At 42.5% G+C, this 25,706-nt stretch overlaps 2 protein-coding genes across 5 annotated transcripts in view; one reads left to right on the top strand and one right to left on the bottom strand.

Moving 5' to 3' along the window:
- LOC108876905 (BTB/POZ domain-containing protein kctd15) overlaps positions 1-11,465 on the top strand; it is a 31,044-nt gene extending 19,579 nt beyond the window's left edge. For all 3 annotated transcript variants that reach the window (XM_018666710.2, XM_018666709.2, XM_018666708.2), the window contains one exon: positions 7,858-11,465. In XM_018666710.2, coding sequence (XP_018522226.1) covers positions 7,858-8,016 — 159 coding nt within the window. In that variant the 3' untranslated portion in view covers positions 8,017-11,465. The remainder of the gene's footprint in view (positions 1-7,857) is intronic.
- A 692-nt stretch (positions 11,466-12,157) lies between these two features.
- The window catches only part of LOC108876903 (transcription initiation factor TFIID subunit 4), an 82,938-nt gene continuing 69,389 nt past the window's right edge, over positions 12,158-25,706 (bottom strand). For both annotated transcript variants that reach the window (XM_018666704.2, XM_018666705.2), the window contains one exon: positions 12,158-14,490. In XM_018666704.2, coding sequence (XP_018522220.1) covers positions 14,317-14,490 — 174 coding nt within the window. In that variant the 3' untranslated portion in view covers positions 12,158-14,316. The remainder of the gene's footprint in view (positions 14,491-25,706) is intronic.

A 25,706-nucleotide genomic window follows, 5' to 3' on the forward strand; every position in this document is an offset into this window, starting at 1 on the left:
TTCTTTTGAAAGCATACAAAACCCTTGTATCCATTTTGTCTAGACACTGTAGTTTTGCATCAGTTTGACTTTGATTTGGCAGTGTAGGTGTTTTATGGGATCAGCCCAGTCCATGAGGTTATCCACAGGTCACAGATTCCACAGAGAAACTTCAGTGTGAGTCAATCAACATGATCTGTGGCCTTGTGTACACATTGCATGTTGCCACAGTGGAGACTTTAAGTGTTTTATTTAACCAGCAAAAGGATTCTGCTGAGCAAGAAAAAACATTTTTCACCACCACCCTTCAACACCTTAATGCACACTCTGGCATTTGTTCTGTACAACCATGGCTCTGATGGCTACCGTGCGGCTCCATTGATGTGACTGAGCTTTAGCCTAGCATAGCATCTGCCGAGGAAGAGGAGACTTCTATGTCAGTCTAGAGATTTTCAGGTCACTATCCAGGATAATGGCTGGTAGACCCACTGATTTTCCTCATTGTCGGTATCCTGAAACTCCACGTAAAAAACTTTTGCTTTAAGGCAGTTGGTATGATTTGTAGCCCCTTACACTGCATTGTGCCACAGTTAAGTTAATGGCTCGTCGTCACAAACTGAGATAATAGCTGCTCAGATGGAGCACCAGTCAGTTTGTCAAGAGATTACCAGAGATAATGGCAGGTGTACAGAGTGTGTGTAGTTTTTCATTCTGTCTAGAAATGGATTTTCACAGCTTTTGTGGCTGTAGCATGAGGTGAAATCTGAGCCTGGCCCCTATGCGACTGCACATTATCTTTTATCACACATACAGTAAATGGGTGTTGACAAAATCTCAAATACCGGCACTGTAGCAGGTTTTACCATTTTCAAACAGGTAGTCTGACTAAGATTAACAATGTTCTTCTTCAGTAGTGTTGTATGTGGTAAAACAGTGAGACATTAAAAAGTACTTCAGAAAACTAGTTTTACAGTTGTGTTACCCAGAGAGGTCTGTGAGAGGGAGAACAGGGGGGGGAACATAACAGCCTCACACCACAGGCTCAATATAACACACTTGAATGCCCACAGCCATGAACAGGCCAACACATACAGGAGCCTTCCCCCCCTCCAGCACCCGGAGAGAGCCTCTCCCAGGCTGGCTACCGCGCTCTGACACCTCCACCTCCCTCCTGCCAGTGGTGAGAGACCACCTCGAGGGAAGAGAGCCGAGCGAGCGGGACAAAGCACGTGTGGACTGCGGCCATGTTTTCCTGTGAAAAAATGAAGAAGAGGAATGGAAAGGGGGGGGAAAATGATATGCATAATTTACGCTTTACTCCTTTTTAAGACACAGCTCCTTTTTAAAAAAGACTCCAATATAACACCGCTCAAGGCAATTGAAATACACGTATTGCATTTTTTAATACCATACTTACAATTTCTCAAACAGCCTAAACCGGTTTATACTTCTTTTATAGATTTTTAAATGACTTGCAATATAATTAATTGGCCGCATCAACTAACACAACATTTTCCCACTCTGTTTACCAGTGAGACTGGTTATGGGATGTGAGCGCATCTGACTAACATGGTCTGGAAGGAGTTTTTATTGTTTAGGTTTTTATTAGGCTGCTCCTATGAAGGCGAGGCGAGCTGAAATCCTTTTTTCAGACAAACGGCTAACAGAGATAGGAGCCGGAGCTTCAAGGTTTCCTGTGAGCAATGTTCCCTTTTGTCTCACAGTATGGCCTCGCTCCGTTAAGGTGGTGTTAGTTGTGGCATCTCTGTAGCTCTTTTTTGTCTAATGTCGGCCCCTTTAAGACACACAAATATACAAAATTGAGTTATAAGAGGGGGGGAAAAGGCGCAAACACACACACACCCACACACATACGCATTCACAGTAGAGGGGCCCGGCTCATTGAGTCGATGTAGATGAGGACACAAGGAGCAGATGGAGGTGTTTTTTGGTGTAAGGGGAGATTTTTCTAAACAACTTACTCATTCTGTCCTCTCTCATTGTTGCGTGAAGGTATGAGAAGGTTAGGAAAATAATCCTCGTCTCACCCGCCAGACAATGAGCCTCTGATCTGATTTCAGTCCTGGACCCCAACCCAGGGGAACACACACACAACCACACCCTGCCCACAGAGGAAGACCAGGGGAGAGAAAGAGGGAGGGAGATGCATTTCTGTCTAGAACAGAGCGTGTGTGACTGGACTGGTTTTTGAAGAGAGAAGAGAGAGATGGATATGTGACAACTTTAACGTGCGCTGTTTTCAATTTATTATATGTCACTGGCATAGAGAATTCATTTTAGTCTCAAATGATTTTACTGAAGCTAAGGTACTGTTGCTGTCTTGCCCAAGGCTGGAAACTGCTAGACCTTGTGATACTTTGGTCACAATGAGATAACATGACATTTCTCAATACTCTACTGTACACTCAGAGCAGCAACCTAGTTTTTTTTTCAGTTTATTATTCAGTTTTTATTCACTTAAAGATAAAGTAATACCCCTAAGGTCAGTAAAATTGCTTCTACTTCGGAGCAGAACATCTCACTCAATTACACAGATATTCAAAGCATTTCAAGGTTTTTATTTTTTTAGGCTTTTTTCAAGGCTATCCATTTCTGATATGTTATTATATCATTTTCTGTTTACAGTTTTTTTTGTGTGTCAGGCTACAAAGTATTTTGGAAGGAAAGTCTTGCAGTATTATTTTGTATACTGTAAATTTAGCCCCTTCCTTAGTCCTTCATCTTGTGTATTCAAATGTGAGAGAGTGAGAATAAACAACTCCACCTTGGCGAGTGATTCTCCATGAAGTCATGAATGGAATTTAGGGAATAATGCAAACCACCTGCGCTGTGATGTAGATCCAGCGGAGAGAAACAGAGAGCAGCAAAGGCACTTTACGGAGGGAAAACATTTAGCCAAAGAGCCACAGAGGTGTACACACACGCGTCCCAGAACTGGAGCCTGGGCCTGCTGCTCCATACATCACCATGATGAAGCACTCAGATCAGACCAGAGCCAATCCGTCCTTCATCAATGTGACAGTGGACATAGTAATAGAGAAGGGCCCCCTGTCCCCCTGCTGCCCAGGCGGGGAACGCAACACGTCGCAACACTCTCTTACATGTCACACTGCGACTCCATCAATCCTGCACGGGGCGGAGAGAGAAAGCACAGCTCATCAGAGCAGACAAGGCCACACAAACACCTCAGTGGTGCTCTTCAGTGGCCCGAGCAGCAGAACAAGACATTAACACTGCTGCGGTTAGGGCTCCCTGTACTCCCTGTGTGGCTGCATGGGAGGAGCACAACATCGGGCGCTAAGGCTCAACAGGCAACGGATTAACCTGCAGTGTGGAGAGGATAAAGACTTGACTGACAGCTTTAGAGCAGCTGGTGCTAGATTTTTTAACACTTATTTAATATTTTTTGTTGATATTTGGTATTTGCAGGTGGTTTGTTACCTTAGCAACAGCCAATGGGAGTTAGGATAAACAGGAATTACACAATGAATTTCATGGATTTTGTTTTTGTTTTTTTTTTTGTTGTTGTTGTTCTTGGGGTTTTTTGCATTCCCAAGTTTTTACATTATTTAATCAGAAGGCATCATCTTTATTTAAAAGTGAATATATAAAAAAAATCTCTATTTACATTATACAATTATAAACACACTGAAAGACAGTAACCACCTTAATTAGTCTTATATATTTGTAGCAATGTTAGATATATAATGTTAGAAATGGAAGAGGTATTGAATGTAAACATTTCATGCTTAAAATATCAAAAGTGAAAGTACTCATAGTGCCAAACAAAACTGTGAATATTATTACATATTATATTACTGCATTTTGCAAACAGAGCAGGTGCAAATGTGTAATCACATGCATTGTAGTGAAAAAGAACAATATTTCCCTCAGAAATCAAGTGGAGTAGAAGTATAAAGTGGCATGAAATAGAAAAATTCAAGTTCTGCAGGTATGTCCGGTACAGTGCTTAAATAAGTGTACTTAGTTATGTCACATCACTGATAACCATAACTTTAAGTACCATAAAGCCAGAAACCACAGACCACAGATGAATAATGAGTGTGGTAGTGTGAAAGCCTTCATCCTCACATGCTCAGGTCTGCTTAGTTTAGTCTGAACTACTTGCAGTCCCTCTGAGGACTGACCTAACCCTGCACACCTCTGTTCCCCATCTGACTCAGTGGGTATTTACACTGTCAGGGTTAGAGGTTGCATTCCCACTAGAGTCACAGCTAAAATACTGTGTGGATTCATGCTACTTGAAAAAACTTGAACTTAAAGCATCCGGGCCTAATCGTGAGCCCAGTCTTGTAAGTTCCACAAACGCAGCTACTTGATGAAGTGCTGCAAATACTATAAGAATGTATTACACTGTCAAATTGTTTTTGTCGCTTGTGATTCCTAAAAAAGCTGGCAGATGGCTTAGAGAATTAGAAAGAGTTGGAGCTTCTCATCTGTTTTATGCCAGATGCTTGGGATAAGCAGAGGATACGATGCAGAGACTGCAGTTAGCGCTCCTTGTCACATATGAAAGACTGTGCATAGTTAAACAAAAGCGACCCCCTGAGTGCAGGGCCCATGCTACAGTGTGTCTGTGTGTGTGTCATACATGTCAATCAACTCTGAGTCTTGTGCCATGAGGAGCAAGTGTCTTCCAGCGCCTCCTGAGAGGTGTGTTTGTGTGTGTGTGTGCACTCTGGTGGCTATCAATATTACATTGTGCTCTGGTTTCCAGCCCTGAGATTCATCCACTTTGATTCCTGCCTTGCCATCTTCGTTGCGTTGGAAATATACAGCGCTGGGAGGTTAGAGGAGTGAGGCTGATATATCACCTCCTCATCCCCATGGCGACCCCAGATTGAGTGGCAGCTCAGCGAGACAGTTATATGTTGAATGGTATGTGTGTGTTTGGGGGGCAGATCCCTGAGAAGCCCAAGTCGACCCTGCAACACTGAGAATGCTTTATTATGTTTCAAATGGATAGGGATCAGTGTGGATGAAGAGGGTGAGGAGAAGCTTTTGTTCAGCTTTCTGCCTCAATCACACAGGCAGGAGAAGACGAGAAGAAGTGCTAAAGTTCAGGGAAGAACAGCAAACTTTGGCAAAGTGTTATGAAGTTGATAAAGTGTTCTTCTGTATTTCTAGATTCTGATTCCCTGTTTTTAAAACCAATAATTGTAGTGAAATTTATTAAGTATGTCGCCACAAAACTGGACTCTGGGAAGGTCGTCTCAAAGTTGAAAGTAGCGCACATGGAAGGGAAAAAAATAAAGACATCTAACTAGCAATAATTGCATTTCACGGAAATCATCATGCTTGGAATTAGACTTCAACCGATCCAACTGCTCACATGCAACTCACTGTTAGAATATGTTGTTATGGTTTCGCTCAAGTGAGGCAGGAAAGTAAGCAGAGAAATCTGCATAAGTACAACATAAGCTGGGATCTAAGAGCCTGCGGTCACAAGTATGTAGTGCTGAACTGAGCCACCAGGACATGTTTTAGCTTTTTAAGAGAGTGCATTTCTTTCTGTTGTGAGCTGGGATTGATTTCAGGACATTGTCCTGTGGACATTGAAACCTTTTGCTTGGATACATCTTAATTATTCAGTGTATTGTTTATTCCCCCGTGGCACTAATTCACTGTGTCAAACTGAATGTGAAGTTTTTTTATGGCTTCTTAAAGTCATTACTGTATCCCTGAGTCAGTTACAACTATCTATAATAATATCCTTAAGTCTTTTGTGTTGCCATGCATTAATGATAAAAGTGTTTTCAGACTATCTTTATTGATCAGGCCATTCTCCTCTGTGACCAAATTCATTGCCGAACATGACAGAGTCCCACATGCGTTAAGAGATGATGGGGAAAAATGCAATGTGATGCAATGATCAAAGAAGGCTATGTAATATCATTTCCATAATCGTTAGGCTCCTCCGTCGTCTGCCATGGATTTGGGAGTGTTTGATGCTTGGGCAGGTCTCTTAATTAGCCATCCTCACCATCAGCTGTCTGCCGCCCCTTCTGTCTCACAAATTACAGTTTGTCGTCGGCGTATGGCCAGAGGATGAAAGAGGAGGGGGGGGGGGGTAACTTTTCCAAGTGGTCTTGTCTACTTACAAGCAGCACGTCAGCCGACATTTTAGTTTCAATCAGGAAGTGGTGGGAGGGAAGGGGAGGGGGGCATCAAGTCTGTTCAACAAGTTTGCATGTGAATATTATAATTTGCATTTTTAAGATAGTATTTTTGCACACGTTATGACTGTTTTTCTATGTGTTTATTTGTGTGATTTTCTTCTCTGCTCTTATGTGTTGTGCTAATCCCCAGTCAGGGGAGGCTGCAGCCTTTCGACCTGGAGGCCTAAATGCCCCACTTTAGCCCTCCGATGGGGCCCCCGCTCCTGTAATTAGAGAGGTCATCCTTTGCCATGAGTGTATGTGTCAGTCTGTGTGTGTGTGTGTGTGTATGGGTGTCTGAAGAAACCAATCTATTTTGCGTGAGCTTCTCTGGCTATGAATCTGGCAGGAGGGGTTAGCCCTCGGCGAGACCTTTCATTTCCATGCACTGCACACTCCATTAAAAGGACGGGGGAATAAGTAAATACACGGCACTCCTCGAACTGGGATTTAGATATACCCCCTCCAAAAAAAAAGCAACATCCCACGAGGATTACGGCAGATGAGGAGAGAAAAGTGATGTTGGAGTTCACGTGTGTGTGTCTGAGCATATCTGCATTTGGACTAGTGTGTGTATCAATGCCCAGACTCAAGGGCTAACATGCATCCCCCATCTTCTGTTCTCTCCCTGCAGCTCCAACACTTTGTCCTCACACAGATCACCCCAGAACTCCCTATCCTCATTCCCCGCACGTCGCTCCCTCCCTCGCTCATGGACCTCACTTCTCCTCTCACCCCAGCCTCATTACTCAAATTAGGAGCTCCAGTAATCACCAGGCTGAGCTCCACTCAGCCCCTTTAACACACCTCACTCACACTCCGCTCTCCTCGTCCCTTTGAGCTCATGCCCTCGGTTCAGTAGCCAATCCAGTGCAAGCAGCATGAATATTGCAGAGGTGGTGTGATGTCGGAGTGCCCTCTGGTTTTATTCCATCGCTACGTGTGATTGGAGGAGGGGGGAGGGTTAATGACACATGGTGCATGTTGTGACTGATGAAGATTTGAGGTTGATGTAAGGCGAACAGATGGATATCAAACAGTGATACCCATCCAAGACTTACTTATACTTTTTGCTGATGATCATTTATTGAAAATTCACTGCAAACGATCTAAATTTTGGTAATGAGATATCTCTCAACTTTCCCGTCGGTCATCAGTTTTATGGAGGAAACAAGAAACTGTGGTCTGGTTCTATCTGGAAAAGCACACATTTCAAGCAGATCAGTATTTATCACACAAAAAGAAAGTGCTTAAATTTAAGTAAAAAGTTTGACATTGTGGGAAATATGTGTATTTTTTTAGATAGGAAGATTGATACCTCTCCTATATCTGAAAATATGAAAGCTAAATTTGGAGCTACTGCCAGGAGCTAGCTTCAGTTAGCACAAAGGAGGCAAACAGCTAGGTTGGTAACAACATCAACTTTTTTTGTTTGTTTGTTTAGTTTGTACAAAAAATGGAACGTAAAAACTACAAATCTTCCTTTTACAGGGAGCTAGCATACCATAAACTAGCCGGCTGCTAGCAATAGCTGCACACAGACTAATATTTCCCAAAGTGTCAAAGTTTTTCTTTTAAAAAATGGCTCTCTATCAGTAATATGTCATGGTTAGATTTAGTCCTAGTGATATGGCACTACTGTTATTAATGTTGTCCTCTCCCTCTGTCCTCCATGCAGGTTCTGGAGCGTCTTTTCCAGAAAGGTTTCAGCGTGGCGGCGTCATGCGGAGGCGGTGTAGACTCATCCCAGTTCAGCGAGTACGTGTTGTGTCGCGAGGATCGGCGGAGTCTGTCCATCAACACGCCCATCAGGATAAAACAGGAACCCCTGGACTAGAGCATTCTGGGAGAGGGACTGCCAACACCCCCCAATATTCCTTCCATCTTCTTGCACCACCCCACCCTGCCTTCCCCTAAGCCCCCTCCCTGCCCTATCAGGACCACAACCACCCCCAGCATACCTAAGTATTAGCAGAGGCTTGTTAACCTCGCCAGCCCTGCAGAACACTAAGGGGAATGTAGTACCAAGCAAAGGGAAAAAAATGCATCAGCAACAAAAGTTTTTGATTATGTTAATAACGCCCAAAGAATCTGGGACTGTGATGAAAACAGCAACAACTACAAATAGACTCAACAGCAGCACACTTGAACCATTTTAGCACCATGACTGGTTGATTTTTCCTTCATCTTCTTATGAAAAAAAGGTGTCCTGACCCTTTTTGAGGGACACAACTGCCCCCTTCTTTGAACCCCAATTCACCACACCCCTCAACACACACTTACTCAAACACACACACACACACACACACACACACACAAAGAGACACACACACAAATACCGCCCCTCTACCCCTCTTTCAGCACTGTGTCATCCAGTCCTTTCTCCTTATGAGGTCCATGTCTTGTCTGATTGGTGACAAGTCTGGCCTGCTGTGCAACAAGAAAGCTCTGGCAGACAGGATGCTTTTAAGGATGACAGGAAGAAGACATAATCTGATTTTACAAATCCCTCAAAAAGCCCAAGCCCCCGAGACCCCACGACCCTCCAACCCCATCCCACCACCTCACCCCCACGGGCCTGGCTACAGACGCCAGGGCCTCACCGAAAACAGCATCGTTTGCCAAACTGATTGTTTATTACAATTTTTCATTGTTGTTTCTAAAGTATGTTCTTCTTGCTCCTTTTGCTGTTCTTATCATGACATGGTGTAAACAATTATTATTAATAGGATTATTTTTAATGTCTCTTTTTTTCCTTTCTCCAATATGAAGGATGTATGAACATTGTATTCATTAGGCTTTGAGAGCTTGTGAGGGAGCATTTCTTGGCAGTAGCTGCAGAAACTCAGATGTCTCCGGGCTATGTGGCTAAAGCGATCTGGCTGGCAATGCATTCAGAGCCGGAAAAAGTCCCATTGTTCAAATGGGGATGGAAGAGAACCTGGGTGTTTCAACATTGTTTATAGTCAAATGTGCAGCACACATAAAAAAAAAGTGCTCTGGAATTTGTGCTTATTAGTTCTAAAACATATCTCGGGTCTCTGATCGGGTTCTCTCGCACGAGCACAAACATTTGTTCGCATTTAGCAGAAGCTTAAGAAAGTTCGTAAAATTTAAAATTCAGGTTGAAGTTGCACAAGCTAGCACAAGTGTAATGCAGTTCTGTTGGGTTAGAATGTTAAAGACTTGAGGACCAACGCAGAAAGCTGACGTTTACCAGTATGTCTCGCGATCAGCAAGAGATGTACTCTAAATGCTTAATTTGTTTCTTTGCACTTAAACATTTCCTACAGAGCTGTCCTGCCCTGTTGCCCTTGAAACACTTGTTTGATCCCAGTGACCAGTGCCAAGTCAAGCTGTTTATCTTCTCATGTTTTAGCAGACTAGGACACTAATACATTTTTTTAAAAAACAGGCAAAGCTTCAAATAGAACAAATACTGTAGGTACCAAAGTGGACAAGGTGCCTATTTTGTTGATTGTACAAACATAAAGACGTCTTTTTATAATCTATAGCTAAAGAAGACACAATTCATTATTCAGAACTGTATGAAGGGTACCAGCATTTGTTCCTCTAGGCCTCCAGTCTTGACAGTTTTGTTGAGAATAGCTCACGGTACCTTCAGACTAAGTTTGAGAGACAAAGTCTCTGTTTGTTTGAATATTGTCACTTCTAAGCCAAGATTATTTCAGTGGTTCTTCACATGTATATATGGCAGAACCCAAAGTGAACTGTACTCCTAGCATCTGCGTGTTATTCACAAAGAGGCGAGTGGGCGGCATTTACTCTATCCTGTTCTCATTCTTTTGGTCTTATTCTCAACATTTCTGGATCAAAGACAGAAACAAGAAAGGCCAAGTTTTCATGCTTTATATTTGTGTGTAACTTACAGATGCTGTTTCTTCCATTCCAAAAGACTGAGAGAGAGAAAAAAAAAAGAAGCTCATTCTGATCTTTGTGGGTGCTGGCAGTTGTTTGAGTTAAACTGGGGTTGTTTTTATAAACTAGTTGTTCATTAAAAATGGGCGGTAGTTCTTCTGACCATGTTGTCCTAATATCTGCTCTCTCCGGATGGCCGCTGATTAAACGAGGCCAATGAGTGGATAAAGATGAGCTCAGTGTAAGTGTAGCTCCCAGGCTTGCGCAGTCCTCCCTGGGGGTCTCTCTCACAATCAAGCCCATCTTTGTTCTGACCTGCCAGTGGCCTGCGCCTTTGCATACAGTCGCCTCAAAGGGAATGGTCAACCAGGCCTTTTCATGTGCCGAGGCATGTTGGGCTCTTCACAGCGCTCCTCACCCCCCTCTGCCTCCCCGAAGGCTCCCAGCTCAGTGGTGCCAGTAGAAACTCGGGTTGCCCCCCCTGCTGCTGTGTCATCCCCATGCCCTGGTTTTCAGAACGCCCTCCTACAATGTGGCTCGCTGGACCACACCGCAGCAAACCAAACAAACTGATGAGTCAAATCTGAGCATTCTCAGAACATGCTGTACAGCCAGGCGACTTGACTCTGCTGCTGAGCCCGAGATCTTTCCTCCAGTTCATATGAGGTGTGGAAACTCATCTGGGTTAGTTCTTTAGGAAACAGGGGTGAAAACGATCCATGCTACACTAAAACCTCACATCTGCAAGAATTACTTTTTTTCAGGGATGAGGGAACGAAGGCATATTTTCTTACTTGTGTGGCATTTTGAAATCACAGAATGGGCTTTTAGCTTCCAAGAACTAAAGGGGTCATGCATTTTAGAACAAAAACATGAGTGACACATTAAGTAAGAAAAAGGAACAAAAATTGCAGGTATGGGTTTCTCTGTTTGCAATAACCAAACCGGGGATGCCCCTTTCGACTCAGTGTATAAATGGCAGGCTAACTTCACAGCTGGTCAAACTTGACAGGACTGGAAACTTCCCAGACATGTTCACACACATGCCACCCTTTTTAGATGGTACTGGTCAGTGTTCAGCCAGTTCACATGGCATTCATTCCACCTCTGAGGCAGGTCAGTTGTACAGTTATTGTATATTGAATTATCAGGACTCTGGGTTTTATGGGACCCTCGTGTTTTTAAGAGACCTCTCAGTCCTCTTTGCGAAAAAGAATGAAAAGAATTCAAAGCATTACCTTGTGTACATATGGATTAAAACATTTCAAAGGGTATAATAAGGTGCAAATGTATATTATTTAAAGTGTTTAAAACAATTAGACTGTGGTATTAAAGGGCATGTGTTCATTTACAGTGTCTCCATTTGACTTTTCTTGCATATTTGCGATAATAAAAGGATGTACTGTATATTTGATGTGTCTCATTGCACTGATGTTGTTTCATTATTGGGGGAACAAGGCCTTGTTTTGATAGCTGGTGATTGTAAATGATGGCAGCATAAAAAATAGAAGCAGTTGACATATTCAGGAGGTTGAACTCAGTGCCCTGTAATTGCACCAACGAGGCCTGATAAGATCTCCCAGCCTACTGTACTGAAGCATACAGTATACGGGGAAGGTCATATTCAGGGCTGAATCCAGATCTGTAGTTGTGAAGCTCCGGAGGAAGTGAGGAATAGGCCAAGATCTTGAAAAAAACCAATATGCTCCCAAACCCCAATATTTTGCACTGAGTTAAACGGTTTGGTCTTTTCAAAAATGCTTCTGCTTAATTAGCAACAGAAACCTAGGGGGACTTTTCATAGTTGAGCAGCAGCGCTTGACTCAGTTTGTACTTAGCATGTGCAATGTTAGAAATGGAAATGAAGCAGGCTGAATTAGTAGTTGACTTTGGTAAAACTGTCTGCAAAAACATAACAGCGTATTTTTTCTTTTGAAGAGTAAGAAATGAATGGGGGAAACATATTGCTTGGTTATTAAGTCATTTTAAGCTGAAATTTACATTTCTTTTATTCGTGCCAAGATTGCCACCTGCAGACAATTAAATGTGCATGCTGTTAGAGTAAAACAAAAGAAGAAAAGGACAAAGTCAGAATCTGCTCAGTTTAGTAAACAGCTTAACAGCTTATTTATTCCTTTACAAAATAGGTACAAATACATAAGTATTGTTTTTTTCACACAAACAGGAAATTTTCAAGATATGTACAAGAGTTTACCAAAAATAACGTGGTTCTAATAAACACATAGTTTTGTAAACAATATTTACAAATCATCCTTACAATGAAATGTTATTTCTTCCATCTGTTTACATCAGTAATATTGTCCTAATATTTTGGCTAAAAAGCTGTAGTAGTAGTAGAAATGTCCTCCTGTGAACACCACCAGAAACCATAGAAATCATTATTAAAATCATTTCAAATCACCACAATATTGTTGTGCTTCTTTTTAAAACATGGTATTTTGGAGATAAAATATATGAAAATGTGTTAAGGATAAAAGCCAATCCCACAAAAAAGAAAAAAAAAGCAAGAAATATATTAATTGTTAAAAATAAGTGTCTTTTGACAGAAATTGGCAATACCGTTTTATACTTAAAAGAGTCATTTCTTTGCTATAATACAGTGACAGCTTTCAGTTGTCAGGTAAAATAGATATTAAAAAAAAGTGCTGTCAAAATGTACAATGCACAACAATTGTTTCAAATGTCACCCATATTTAAATAAATTTCAATATGACAAGAAAAGCTGCATAGAGGCCAAGATATTTAGTTAAATAGGAAAAACATAAACAAAAACATAATGGACAATATTACATAATACAATAAGGATTGTAAAAAAACAAAAATGAACACGGCGACAATGCAAGACGACGTGTAAAAAGCAGGCGTTTTGTTCCATTCCTATCAGTGATACAAATGGGAAAAATAAAAATCTAGGTTAGACTGGAATCAACTGCATCCTTCCACAGTTACACATTACATTACAGTTGTGACATTTAATTTAGCATTAAAATACAAACAAGTATAAGGGCTGTGCGCTAAAATTCTTCATGAACTACCTTTGTAATTCAGTCATTACAGAAGTCGAAGGTGGCTAAAGATGGCTCAATAGCCACCCTTGAAAATAATTGAAATTGTAGTTTTTATAAACATCACTAATGTGCAGACAAAACAGTGATAGAGAAAGATAAAGGAATGTCTGTTTTGATCTGAGGTTTCACTCTCTACAGTCGCTACCCACACCTATAATATCAACCATCTCGGAAACCAAAACTTATGTTCTCGAACAGTCATGTTGAAGACGTGATGGGACACAAATCACAAACATCTAGTTATAAAGACAGTGTTCACATTATGTGTGGATTTAAAAAAAAAAAAAAAAACTGACTCACTCAGCAAGGGTGACCAATCAGAAAGTGGCGTCTGTAGTGTGGACTGTGTTTTAGTTTAATGACCTTTGCATAAGGGTCAGGGGGGCTCTGTCTAGTAACAAACACACTACAGGTGAAATGAATAAGCTGTCTAAATTTGACTCATTCAAAACACATGGTTTTACAAAACATCAGGTTTCATAATATTGACACATGGGTTATTCCTTTTCTTACAAAGCTTACATGTGTTAAAATTATACATGCTGTAAAATAATTCCAAAAAGAACTATTTACACGTAAGGAAATTGAACGTGATGCTGTTATTTGGAATCTTAATGTTTCAAAAATGGTGTCTCGGTACAGAAATCTGGAAAGACTTGTTTATTAAGTTCAGCTAAACTACATTCATTGAACTATATTCAACAAATAGCTCGTGGAGAATATCGTAGGCTGTATCGAGGCGTGAACATAATTCTCTTCGCTAAAATAATCCTCACTTTGAGGTGGATCACTGAAGCTACTGCCAGTGATGTCAAATAAATAGCTACCCAACATACATGGAACAAGTTCTTGGTCTAGTTCTGTGACACAAAAACATTGTTCCTCTACCAAATCCAACTTTAACACAAAGAATTTGATATGGCCTTTAAACTGAATGATCTAACTACACACCGTGAGGATAAACAGAGAAGACACGGAACAACAGTTTTATTTTTGTACTTTTTTTGCCTCTCTCTCTCTCTTTCTTCTTATTAAAAGCTACATCAAACATCACTACAGTACATATGGAGACACAGAGCTGAAACATTAGACCTGATCTGAAGGCACGTGGCTGGGAAGGAGAAGGAGGAGGAGGACGAGGTTGAGGTGGGCGCTGAGCGGAGCAGAGGCTACTTGAGCAGGGCACGGTAAAGGAGGAGGGAGTGGGCGGTCTCTCTCTCCTGCTCCATGTAGAAAATTAAGTCCCTGAGGTTGACGCGAGTGATGCGTTGCCGTGTGTATTGGCGCGATGAGGTGGACGGGACGGAGGAGCTGGCCGGGGAGCCTGCCGTGCTGCCTGAAACCTGGAGACAAGGAAGGGGTCAGAAGGTGAGATAGAGGGATTCATACAAGACACTTTAACACTTTCCACACTTTCGAGATTTAAAAAAAAACAAACTCGAACATTTTTACATTTGAAATAATATATTGCTTTTTACCACAACAATGATTCAGTCTATTGCTGGTTTATTTTCAGCAGCAGCAACAGCACTTTCTATGGATAAAGAAGCAGATGCTATCGCAAAGAGTGACACGTAGCTGACCACGGCATCACTTGGAGAAATTCACACTGTGCCAACAAAGTGTCCAGGGTAAAGTGGGCGATTAGTATTGCTGCTAGCATGGCTGTGGGGATGGCAGTATCAATCTATCAGCAGATCCAGAATGAAATATTTCAACTACTGCATGGACTGCCATGAAATTTTATGTAGACATTCATGGTTCCCATACAATGAATTCTAATAACAAATAACTTTCGCCTGATTTCTCCTCTAGCGCTACCATGAGGTTGGCATGTTTGGTTTTGGATGAACTGTCTGGACAACAATTGGATGGATTTCCATGAAATTTGGCACAGACATTCATGTTCCCCATGGGATGAACTGTAACTTTAAGTTTGGGGATCCTGTAACTTTTCATTTAGTGCCACCCACAGGTCAAAATTTCAATTTATGTTTTGGTTTATGACCACGTACCTGCAAAACCACATTTGCAGGTACATTCCCATCAGCCTCCAGTTCTTTGCATGTCCCATGTTTGCATACTACACCAAGATGGTGAACATGGTAAACATTATACTTAGCTTAGCATCAGCATGTTAGTATGACAATGTTTGCATTGGGCTAAAAGCAGTGCTGTGCCTAAGTATAGCCTCACAGAGCCATTGGCATGGCTGTAGGCTCTTTGTCTTGTTTCTGTCCAATTCTAAAATTGTTCCAGTCAGGGAAATGATGACATTGATTTTCCATACCCTTCCAAAGCTGTGTAGGAATCCTGAAACTAACCAGGGACAGAAAGGAATTTTCCAGCTTTGAGTTTTCAACTGGCAAAGGTGTTTGATATTAATCAACAGTGGCTATCAGTACTGCTACAGTGACCTACAGCACAATAAACCCTAACCTCAAGTGTTTTGCAATTTCTCTTTCAGGGAATTTGTCCTCATTTTATCTTTAGTGAAGAAAGGGATCTTTGTCTTGGTGTCGCAGTCGAAGGGATAGTTACCATGGTGAAACACAACATTGTTTAGAGTAAGCAACACTATGTTTCCTATTCAGTAAATGAAGTAATCACTGTCGAATGGCAAACACATTGACAGTATCAATCGTAAGGAATGCTGTGGCCTCCAAGCAAGTGTACACCTCCAATTAAGAAAAATAATCCCTCTTGCAGAGCATGTATGAGATCAAAAAGATGCACTAATAACGTCCAGATCTTCAGGTGCAGCCAAGCGCTCTGAGACTTTTTTCTTAAACTGGCTGAACACAAGACTGAGAGAAACATTGGCAACATGCTCCGATGGCAAGGGAAACCATCATTTTTATTTAAGTGTGTTTTATGGCTCTTTACATCGCCCGGAATATGAACAGATTTTCCCTCTAAATAAACAACGCTGCTGACATAGATCTGAGCTGACGTTCCACTCTGAAATGGAGCCCATGTTGTTTGTATTTGATCCAGGAAAAATGAGAACGATAAAAAAGGGAGTGTATACAGAGGCTGATACAAATCAAGAGATGCATTTACATTTGTAAATGAGAAACACTGGGAAACAAATCCAGCAAGTGCCCACTTGAACCCAGGCAGAGAGAAATAAGACAGACATTCCAGTCAGGAACACCCTCTCACAATTACATTGATTGCACCACTCTGTAAACACACAGTACAGACAGGGCTTAATTGCAAACATATGATGGGTATGAATTTACAAGAACCAAACCAAAGTCCCTCCAGCACCCGCCCCCTCATATGCTTGTCTTTCTGTACACTGTATGACGATGCCTTGTCTCAAATTTCCCTCTGTACACTCTCTGACCCTTGGACACTGGATGATGAGTGAGGATAGCCAGGCCACTGTTCCCACCAACTTACCTCAACTATCTACCATCCCTGGTCTGTAATACTGACATGCTGGGAGGAAGTTGGGTTGACGCACTGAGCATAGCCAGTTCCTCATCACCCCGGGGAACACTAGACCCTCACTTTGGGGAACGACCCTGGTCTAATCAGGTCAATCATGGCTGACCACATGTGAAAGATGGGCCTGCCTACTGCCATGCCAATTACTGCCACTCACGAGTGAGCCCGGCGACAGGGCCACAGATTTTACCAATCAAAGCCATCCATCCACCTGGACGGATGGGCAGTAGTCGCCACTGGCAGTCAGTGCTGGGGTGGTGCTGTAGCCACAGCGGGTGATGGTGGGGAGGAGGCAGACAGCGAATATAGGCAGACATTGCCGCCCAGGTAGTGCACCACAGCTCCCAGAATGCCTCATTCCTTTCAGGGACAGGGACAGCCTTAAGTGATCCAAATACAGGCAGAAAGGTCAGCGCTCATCCAGGAATTCACTCAATGCAGCCTCTCCTCTTCCCTCTGTCTTTATATGCCCTCCATATAAAGAATGCCAACAACCCAAACACCGGTGTGTTGTTGTTGGTATCTATGGAGACCGATCCCTCTCGTCAGTACACGCAGGAAATCATGTTGTGGAGGAGTGAGTGGGGATGGGAGGGGTAAACACCAACGCTAACCAAAGCAGATGGCTGAGTGTCAGTTAAAAAGGAAAGCGAGACATCAACGACCACGCTTTCCCTGTCGCCAGCAATTACACAGTAATTGTGTCTAAAATTCAATGAAAAACAAAATGGCAGGCTTTGTAAGGTCATGGTGGATGAAAAGAAAAAGTGAGAAGAAGAGAAAACGCAGGAGAGCAGAGGAACAAAGAGAGAGGGAGGGAGAGAGAGAGGGGGAGAGCAAAACTGAAAGTCTCAAAATCAGCTTGGCCAAGAAAGATCCATGAGGCAAAAAACAGCATCTGTCATTTTATCTGTGATGGGCGCTTGGAGGCATTATGTCATATGACATATCCATCGTACAGAACGCGCAGGGATACTTCGATACATCTCTTCAGACATTTGACTTGTTTGGAGCAGGGGACAGAGGGAAAAACAGAGAGAGGGACAGAACTTCGGGAGAGGAGAGGAGGAAGATAATATGTAGTAAGGCCACTCTTTTGGCTCTGGTCTTCAGCCACATTGACATACATGACAAAGGGTCAGACGGCCAGGCACATTATTTTACACTATTTCACTCCCACTGGTTTCCAACACAAGACATGTGCATGCACACAAGAGCAGAAAGAGTGTGCCAGAGTGTGTTTTGAGCAGCAGACAATTAGCCTAATACAGTATATGGAAAACAACACAATAGAATAAAAGACAGACTAAAGGAAAACCAGAAACCTGTGACAAATTTTGCCACTGATCAAATTCTGATGTGGCAATCAGGCAAATAAATTACTGAAATGTCAATAATTCCTTGTTTGCACAAAATCACACAGCATTTGTACATTCTGCAACCATGTGTCATGAATGTTGCAGTCACAACATCAGCAAATTTAGGTTATTAATAACTGATAGCGTCTGCCAATATTTAGAGAGGTCACCCACAACAAATTTTCAGCAGCACGTTAGTACAGATGGGTGACAAATTAAAAGAGGAGAAACAGGATGACAATGCCCCCACCCAAAGGGCACAAGGGGTCACTGAGTGGTCTGATGAAAATGGTGTGAATCATAAGCTATGGCCTTCACAGTTACCAGATCTCAATTCCATTGAACACCTATGGGAGATTTTAGACCAACATATTAGATAGTGCTCTCCACCATTATCATCAAAACATTAAATGAAGGAATATCTTTTGGGAGAATGGTGTTACATCCCTCCAGTGGAGTTCCTGAGACTTGTAGAGTCAATGCTAAGGCAGATTCGAGCTGTTCTTGTGGCTCGTGACACTTAACATCAGCTTTATGTTGAACTGACTCAAAATAACGTACAGTACTTTATGAGTGTGGCAATTTTAGTGTAGTGTCCACATTTGGAATTGCAGGTCACATGATGCCCCTGAATCCATGAATGCTTGCTCCCGTACACATCTTATGTGGAGACTGAAGAAATGTTGCTGAGCATCACACACATTCAGAACCACTCTGAATAATACAGTTTTAACCTTTATGTATGCTATTCCATTGTTCTATACATCAATGATATTCAGATGTACAGAGAAAAGTCTGATGTTTTTAACCAAAAGACAAAGTCAGCAGGTCACACTTTCATGTTTGCAGCCCTCTGATGACCAGCAACGTTCACTTCAACCTTGAGAGGACTAAAATTAATTCCTATATTGCTAAATTTACTTTTGATTAATAATGTATGTTCTCCCTCTCTCTCTCACTAGAGCTTTTGACTCTCTGTCTCCAATTGTGCGGCAGCAGCAGTGATGCTTGTAGGTGTCTTGAGGAATTTACATTCAGTCCTTTATTGTTTGAGAGAGGGGAAGGGGGGTGGGGCAGGAGTGGTGGTGGGGTTCTTGCTGATCTGTGGCTTTGAACCCTGAATGGCACCTGTGCCTTGATGCCGGAGCCAATATTGGATTTGGCCCAGGTCACACCTTAGGGCGGTGGGTTAATGGCCCACTTTGCCAGGCACACAGAGCTGCTCGGCCCTGCACAGGGCCAACCTGCTGTCTCAGCACTCCACTCCTCACAGCAGAAGTTGCAGACAGGGGCTGCATGGTGGGAAAACACAAGTGTGCGCGCGCACACACACACACACACATACATGTACTGTATGTAATAGTATGTGACGACACAGTGGCTAACATACTGTGTCAACTAAAACTGCAACATGGGGGAAAAACATTGCTCAGCATTCATGTTGGAGGATGAAGACTAGCCCCATGTTGTTTGAGAGATAGATAAGCTGTTCATGATGCAACATTACTCTATTGTTGTTATTACTTTGATGCTGAAAAATCCGTTTAAAGTCTGATGTCTGTGCTTCAGGCAAGGAGGACATATATAGCACAACAGAGAACGACTGTTGACAAGCTAAACAAAGAAGTGAGGCAAAAGCTGAACCAGGTGGTGTTTTATGAAGTTAAAGCCAGGGTGGAAATTAACAGCAGCCACTAGTCAAATGTTGATGAATTTTGTATATAATGCTAGGCCACTTTGGCAGCTAGCAAGCAGTGATTGTGTTTGCTAAGTGCAGCTGGCTGGTAGAAACTTTAAAGTGGCTTGCAGGTAGTCAGCTAGTCCTGATGGGCCTCCTCTCATCAGGAGCGCCTGACTGACAAACTGGAATACATGCTGGATGACTGAGGGACTCTGTGATGTGCTGACTGACAGACTAGATAAAGCTGGCTGTTTGGCTGACTGGCTGAGGGCCTGACTGACTCACTGAATGGCTGACTAATTTACTGACTGAGGGACTGACTGACTGACTGACTGCCTGGTTGACTGACTAGGTGCCAGGAAGCAAAGCGTTCCCACATGTTCTCCTCCACGCCGCATTTCAGTCGGGGAACGCTGCCTCGTCCCTTCACAGTGTTTACAGTGTGGAGCCCAGCCGTGGGAGTGCAGCCCCGCTTCATCTCCACACTCGGCCTGAAACGCCTCTCCTACGGCCGCCATTAATCAGCAACAGAGACTTTCTCTCTCCCTCTCTCGCCTCTCTCTTTTCTCGCTCCTCTACGCCCACAGACATGCTGGATGAGGCCATTTTGAAAGAGTTAACAGATGTCGGCTGATTTGCCCCGGGCTTTCTGACATTGCCCGAGTGATGTATTTGATGTGGAGTTTATTCAGCTCTAATAAACGTATAAAGAATTAGAATAATAATTCACAGATGTACATACCCAGATTATAAGCCGGAGCCTCTCTTTGAAGCAGACAAGGCAGCCAAGATTAACAGAACCAGGGGAAAGGATGAAAAAGGTTTTGGTTCAGTCCACCGATAATCAGAAAGGTCAGGACGGACTAATACCACAGCTTTATGTTCATGCACCAACACAGACGGCCTTTGTTTCTATCACAGGTTCCTTTTCTGTGGCAAAGCCTAAACACGAAGCTGCCATTGTCACTGTGCTTCTTAAAAATGGAGCACAGTGAAACACATTTGCCATATCTGCTTTTTCATGTCTCATATGTGCTTTTTTCAATTTGTCATTTTGTGAGCAGCAGAGAGGAAAAAACTGAAAGAATAGAGGGGAAAATACAAAGGGACAAGAGTGAGGTCTAGCATTCTGATCATGGCAAAAAAAATGAGGGAATTACTTTCAAAACAAACAACTTCCATTTGCTTCACAACTAAAGAACAACAAATCTCAAAAATGGCCAGTTGCAGAGCATCTTAATACCCACATAAACCATAAAAACAGCTACACAGCTCCATGGCAATGCATAGCAACCGTGCAGAATTTCAGTCAAGGAGAAAGAAGGCAAAAAAACACCTTATTACTTCTAACTCCTGCAAGCCATTTTGGTCTCCAAAGGTTTTAGAGTGCCGCAGGCCATGTGTCTGCAGTGTTTCGGGAAATGACTTGCCTTCGCACGAACACTGCTATGTTCTGCAGCACTGCTGCCCCCAGCATCCCCGCTCAATTTCTGTTTAACCCCTTCCTGCCTTCCCTCACACTGACTCACTGCAACAGAGAGCTCACACCCAGCACAATACTGTCACATTGTTCAGCCTCCCACAAACCAAGGCAAATCAGACCAGCTTTTTCACGAGCTAACACATTAACTCCACGTCTAATTTGGCTACTTAAGCATGTGATGGCTCTTAACAAACATGGTGCAGGAGAGGCGTAAGGTTATATGGGGCAGAGAAAGATGGAGCAAAATGCCCCTTCACCATTCCACTTGATCTACTACAATGTGCGACACAGTTTGCACACTTGAGTGTGTATCAACGGTGGATTAAATCTGCAAACTCGTTGACACAACACATAATTAAAACATCTTGCTCGAGGTCAGGAATTTTCTAATTAGTAGTGTACTGACAAAGCTGCAATTCCATCGCCCTGAGTTTCAAAGTCCACAGGTTACTGCTAAGATGAAAGCTGACCCTGGAGCACTGTTCTGCAGGGCTGCTCATACAATTCCTCAGAAGACAGTCACAGGGTCACCAAGCTAAACAGTGTGCTGCACCCGGAACCTCGCTTCCAAACAAAGAACTTCAAACTTTCCTGCCTGGAAACACAATCTTGCTTTTTCTCCCCCCCACCCCCTCTTTCTTTTCAACCTGAGAGAAACAAAAGATTGTGTGAAGGCAAGCAGAGGAAGAAACCATAACATTGTTTTTAATCTATTTAATTAAAATGCTCTAAGCCTGGCTAGCTGAACAACTTGTTAAATACTGCAATGGCTTTATTAGCTGTGTCTTTGTAGCTTAAGTTGGCAACACCATTTAGGATTGTGGGTAATAACATTTTGTTCACATATTGGATATTATTGGCTATTAAATGAATAGAATGTACTATTGTCTACAATCAGAGTAGTGCAACAGCAGTGCAGCAGCTAATAGCACAACAATCCAGATGATGATTTTGTTGTTGTTGTGATTTATAAATCAGCTTTATTTGTCTGAAGATCATGAACCAATCAATAATCCACCAAGCAGTGTATTCAGTGTCTTTTCTCTTTGGTGTTTTCTATAGAGAGAGAGTGAGTAAGTGAGAAACTGCTAGCAGCCTGCCTGATAACCTGGACAATTAACGCAGGCCAAGTATCTTTGGCTACATAAAGTATCAGAAGTAGAACTTTTTCAACATTAAATATTCAAGGCGTTTCATATATAAAATGAACCCAATTAGAGTTAAAATAGGAGAAGTGTAATGAGTCTCAAGTCAGAATGCTTGTCTTCAGAACTACTCACTAATGAGCCCTTGTTGGTTTTGCACACTTTACTTTCAATGGTGTGGCACTGTCATTTCTGCTGGTTTTTAATTTTTAATTCAAGTTGAATGAGAGGGTGGTGACTGAGTTAATAATCAAGGCACTGGGGTGTTTTTCAGCCGATGGATAGCTGGGAGAAGTTGCCAAATGAGGCTTGTGGTCCACCCTTTGATGTCTTTGCGAAACGTTCCAAATAGGAACAACCAGTTAACAAAAGCCTTTCAGTGTGCAGACTGGTATCGAACATAAATGACCACACTAAGGGGAACGCATCCTGCAAATGGCCTAATTAGGGAAAAGAGTAGGCTAACAAAATAGCACGGTACTGAATAACGCCGAACCCGAGTGCTAACAGACACTGACTTGAGAATGAGATAAGAGACCGAAAGGCGGCACGATGGATCCCACTGCTCTGCAGACATGTGCTGTATGCTGAACTGTCAGCCTTCACATAAATCCTCATATGAGCAGTCACACATTTCACTTACAAGAAAAGGGAACGCACCAAGGGGCCACAGTGGATATGCAGATGGAGGAGATTAGAAAGCACATTTACGGCGGCGGTTCGCACTATGAATTGGTCCTTGATCTCAAATTGACATAAATGGGGCCATTTTTGACATCATTTAGCCATCACAGGCTCAGCTCCAGTGCTGCTGTCATGGGTCCCCATGCACCTGATGTGACGCCTGCTAAGTATGAGAGGCAGGAAGAACGACTGTCTGAAGAGCAGGTCTGATTAAAATCCAGGCTCTTCTGGGGAAAGTGTAGAATTTCATGTTTTATATAGATGGCCCAGAAAGACGTACCAAAACTTTACTGGGGGATTTTTTTTTTTTTTTTTTTTGCAAAGAGAGCTTCTGTGAGCTTTTGTGACCCCCAGTGTCATTGTTCTTTATCCAACAAGCCGCCAGGGTGAGAGGCTGACAGAGTTTTTACAGCTATTCAGAAATAAATGTTTCCTTTACAATTCAGGGTATTTATGATGTTAATTCAACTTTAATATGAACACAGTACTTATACTACCACTACTACTAGTTCTGCTGAAAAAGATAGAAAAGTCTAGTGATTCCACAACAAGGTACATTTGGCAAAACAAGGTCAAAATTAAAATCGCATAATACACTGTCAATTAAGAATCTGAGGTGTGTTGGGGGTAAAAATGGCAGGCAGCATTGCAAAATTTGGACTCAGTTAAGGAGTTCTTCATTACAATTTTGCTGGCACTTTCCTGCAGGCCTCATTCCTCCCATCAGATTCCTCTTCCACAGGCCCAGAAGGCTTCCTTCCTACCTGCACAGCATTTTGGCAACTTGCTTTATTATACCACATACAACAGCATCATTTCCAGGCAGCTGTGTGTGTATGTGTGTGTGCGTGTGTATATAACGCTTATCTACATATTGACTTGGTTTAAATCCACACCCTTGTCTGCCATAATAATTACACATCTTGTAAAAGGAAGTACTCAATTCTTCCTGAACCTGAGGCGGGCAGCTGCAGGAGTTGCCCACCGGCGCCCAGCAAACACACCTCCGGCGCTGCCTGGTATCCAAACAGCTTCAGAATACACCCACAGCCATTACCTTCCATGGTGTAATGGTGGCTTTCTATTAAGACTCCAACTGAACAGAAAGCGCCAACACAAGCACGGTTAAATGTGTTTCTATGTATTGCAGGAACAAAGTAGTCAGGATAGGTCGGACAGGTAATAAAGACAGCAGGGGCCTGTTTTATAGTTGTCAACGAGTCAGACCACACACACGCACTACTGCACACATCTCAACACGTACATATACAAACACACAACAAAGCAGCGGTGTGTAGTGACACAGACCAGCTGAGGAGGTATGTTTACATTTTGTGGCTCTCTGGACCTTGTTGCATGTGTATATAAAAATCGCTCCAAAAGGCCAGGCATGTCTTTTTCGGCCAAACCACATCTATTGCTCAGAAGAGCCGTGACATGTAATCAGAACACTGATGCGGGTGATAGAGGCCATAGCTAGCTATTCACAACTCTCCCAAAGTTCTATCAGTGGAGGGCGTTCATTAGTCCAACAAATACATAATTTATGCAATCTAAAAAATACATGTGGTCATGAATCAAAATGGGAATGAGAGACACAGAAACATTGAGATTCTCTGGTGATGCCAATTCTTTGTTTCGGGAAAAGCGAATAGAGGTCAAGTGTTGGGCTGCTGCCCTCTCACACACGGCAAAAGACAACATCATTGTTCTGCTGTTTAGAGGCCAAACCAGAGGCAGACCTCAAAACACAGTGTTTAAAACTAGCACAGCTCTGTGGTTATCACAATAATTTTTCTCTCAGACAACACTAACTAACTGTATATCTGTGTATCTGTGTATGTTTTTCAATTACAGTTACATTAAAACTAACTTGTGGTTTAAATTGTGCCAAACATAGAATAACAATGCACATAAAGGGCATCATATTTCTGGATTTTAGTTACATATGCATGTAAGAAAGTGGGCCCGTTCAGGCAGTTTGGGAGACAGCAATAGACTGCATGCTAACTGACAGCAGTGAGGGGATGCAACATTTTCAGCAGCACATATAAAACAGAACTGGAGCCAGTAGCCTTTATCCTCTCCCCATTCAGGACTGATAACATTCATGTGCATGGTGATGTCTGAATTCTGCTGAGATTATTTGTCAAAAACGCCTGAATTTCACAGTTAATTGGCCTCCCTAATTAGCACAGGATGTCTAATTCCCATTGCAGTCAGTGTGCTAAATGGTAAAGCTTTAGCAAGCGGAAGCCATTCCTTTTTCGTTTGAGCAGAGAGACTCCCTGTGCAAGCCGAGCTGCACTGTACATTACACACTCAATGATCGATCCTAAATCTTAATTAGGGAAACGACAAACAAGCACGGACACTTAATGAACTGTGTACCTTGTCAAACAGCTGGCTGATTATATTTATTGAGATATATGTTAAATTTAATGATTTGGGCAATTAACTGCAGACCCCTCTGTAATCTCTGAGGGACATAAAGGGGCCAGGGAGGCGAGCACCAGGGCCACAAACCTAATGGAAAGCAGCTGACAAATATTTGTCATCCCCAGAGTGCTGAAACAGGCATCAGCAGCTCAGAGGACCTTGCGTTCAGAAATAAAGATGTCACACAAATTTCACCCCCACTGTGTGCTTCAATGCCTGTCATTTGCACTCCTGGTTATCACTGCTCTGATGCTGAAATAAGACATGTTTCAGGCACTCTCCGCTTTGCAGGGACCTCATCCCATTTAATGAT

The sequence above is a fragment of the Lates calcarifer genome, linkage group LG2 (genome assembly GCF_001640805.2).
Source record: "Lates calcarifer isolate ASB-BC8 linkage group LG2, TLL_Latcal_v3, whole genome shotgun sequence".
In the NCBI taxonomy this organism is placed as follows: Eukaryota; Metazoa; Chordata; class Actinopteri; family Centropomidae; genus Lates; species Lates calcarifer.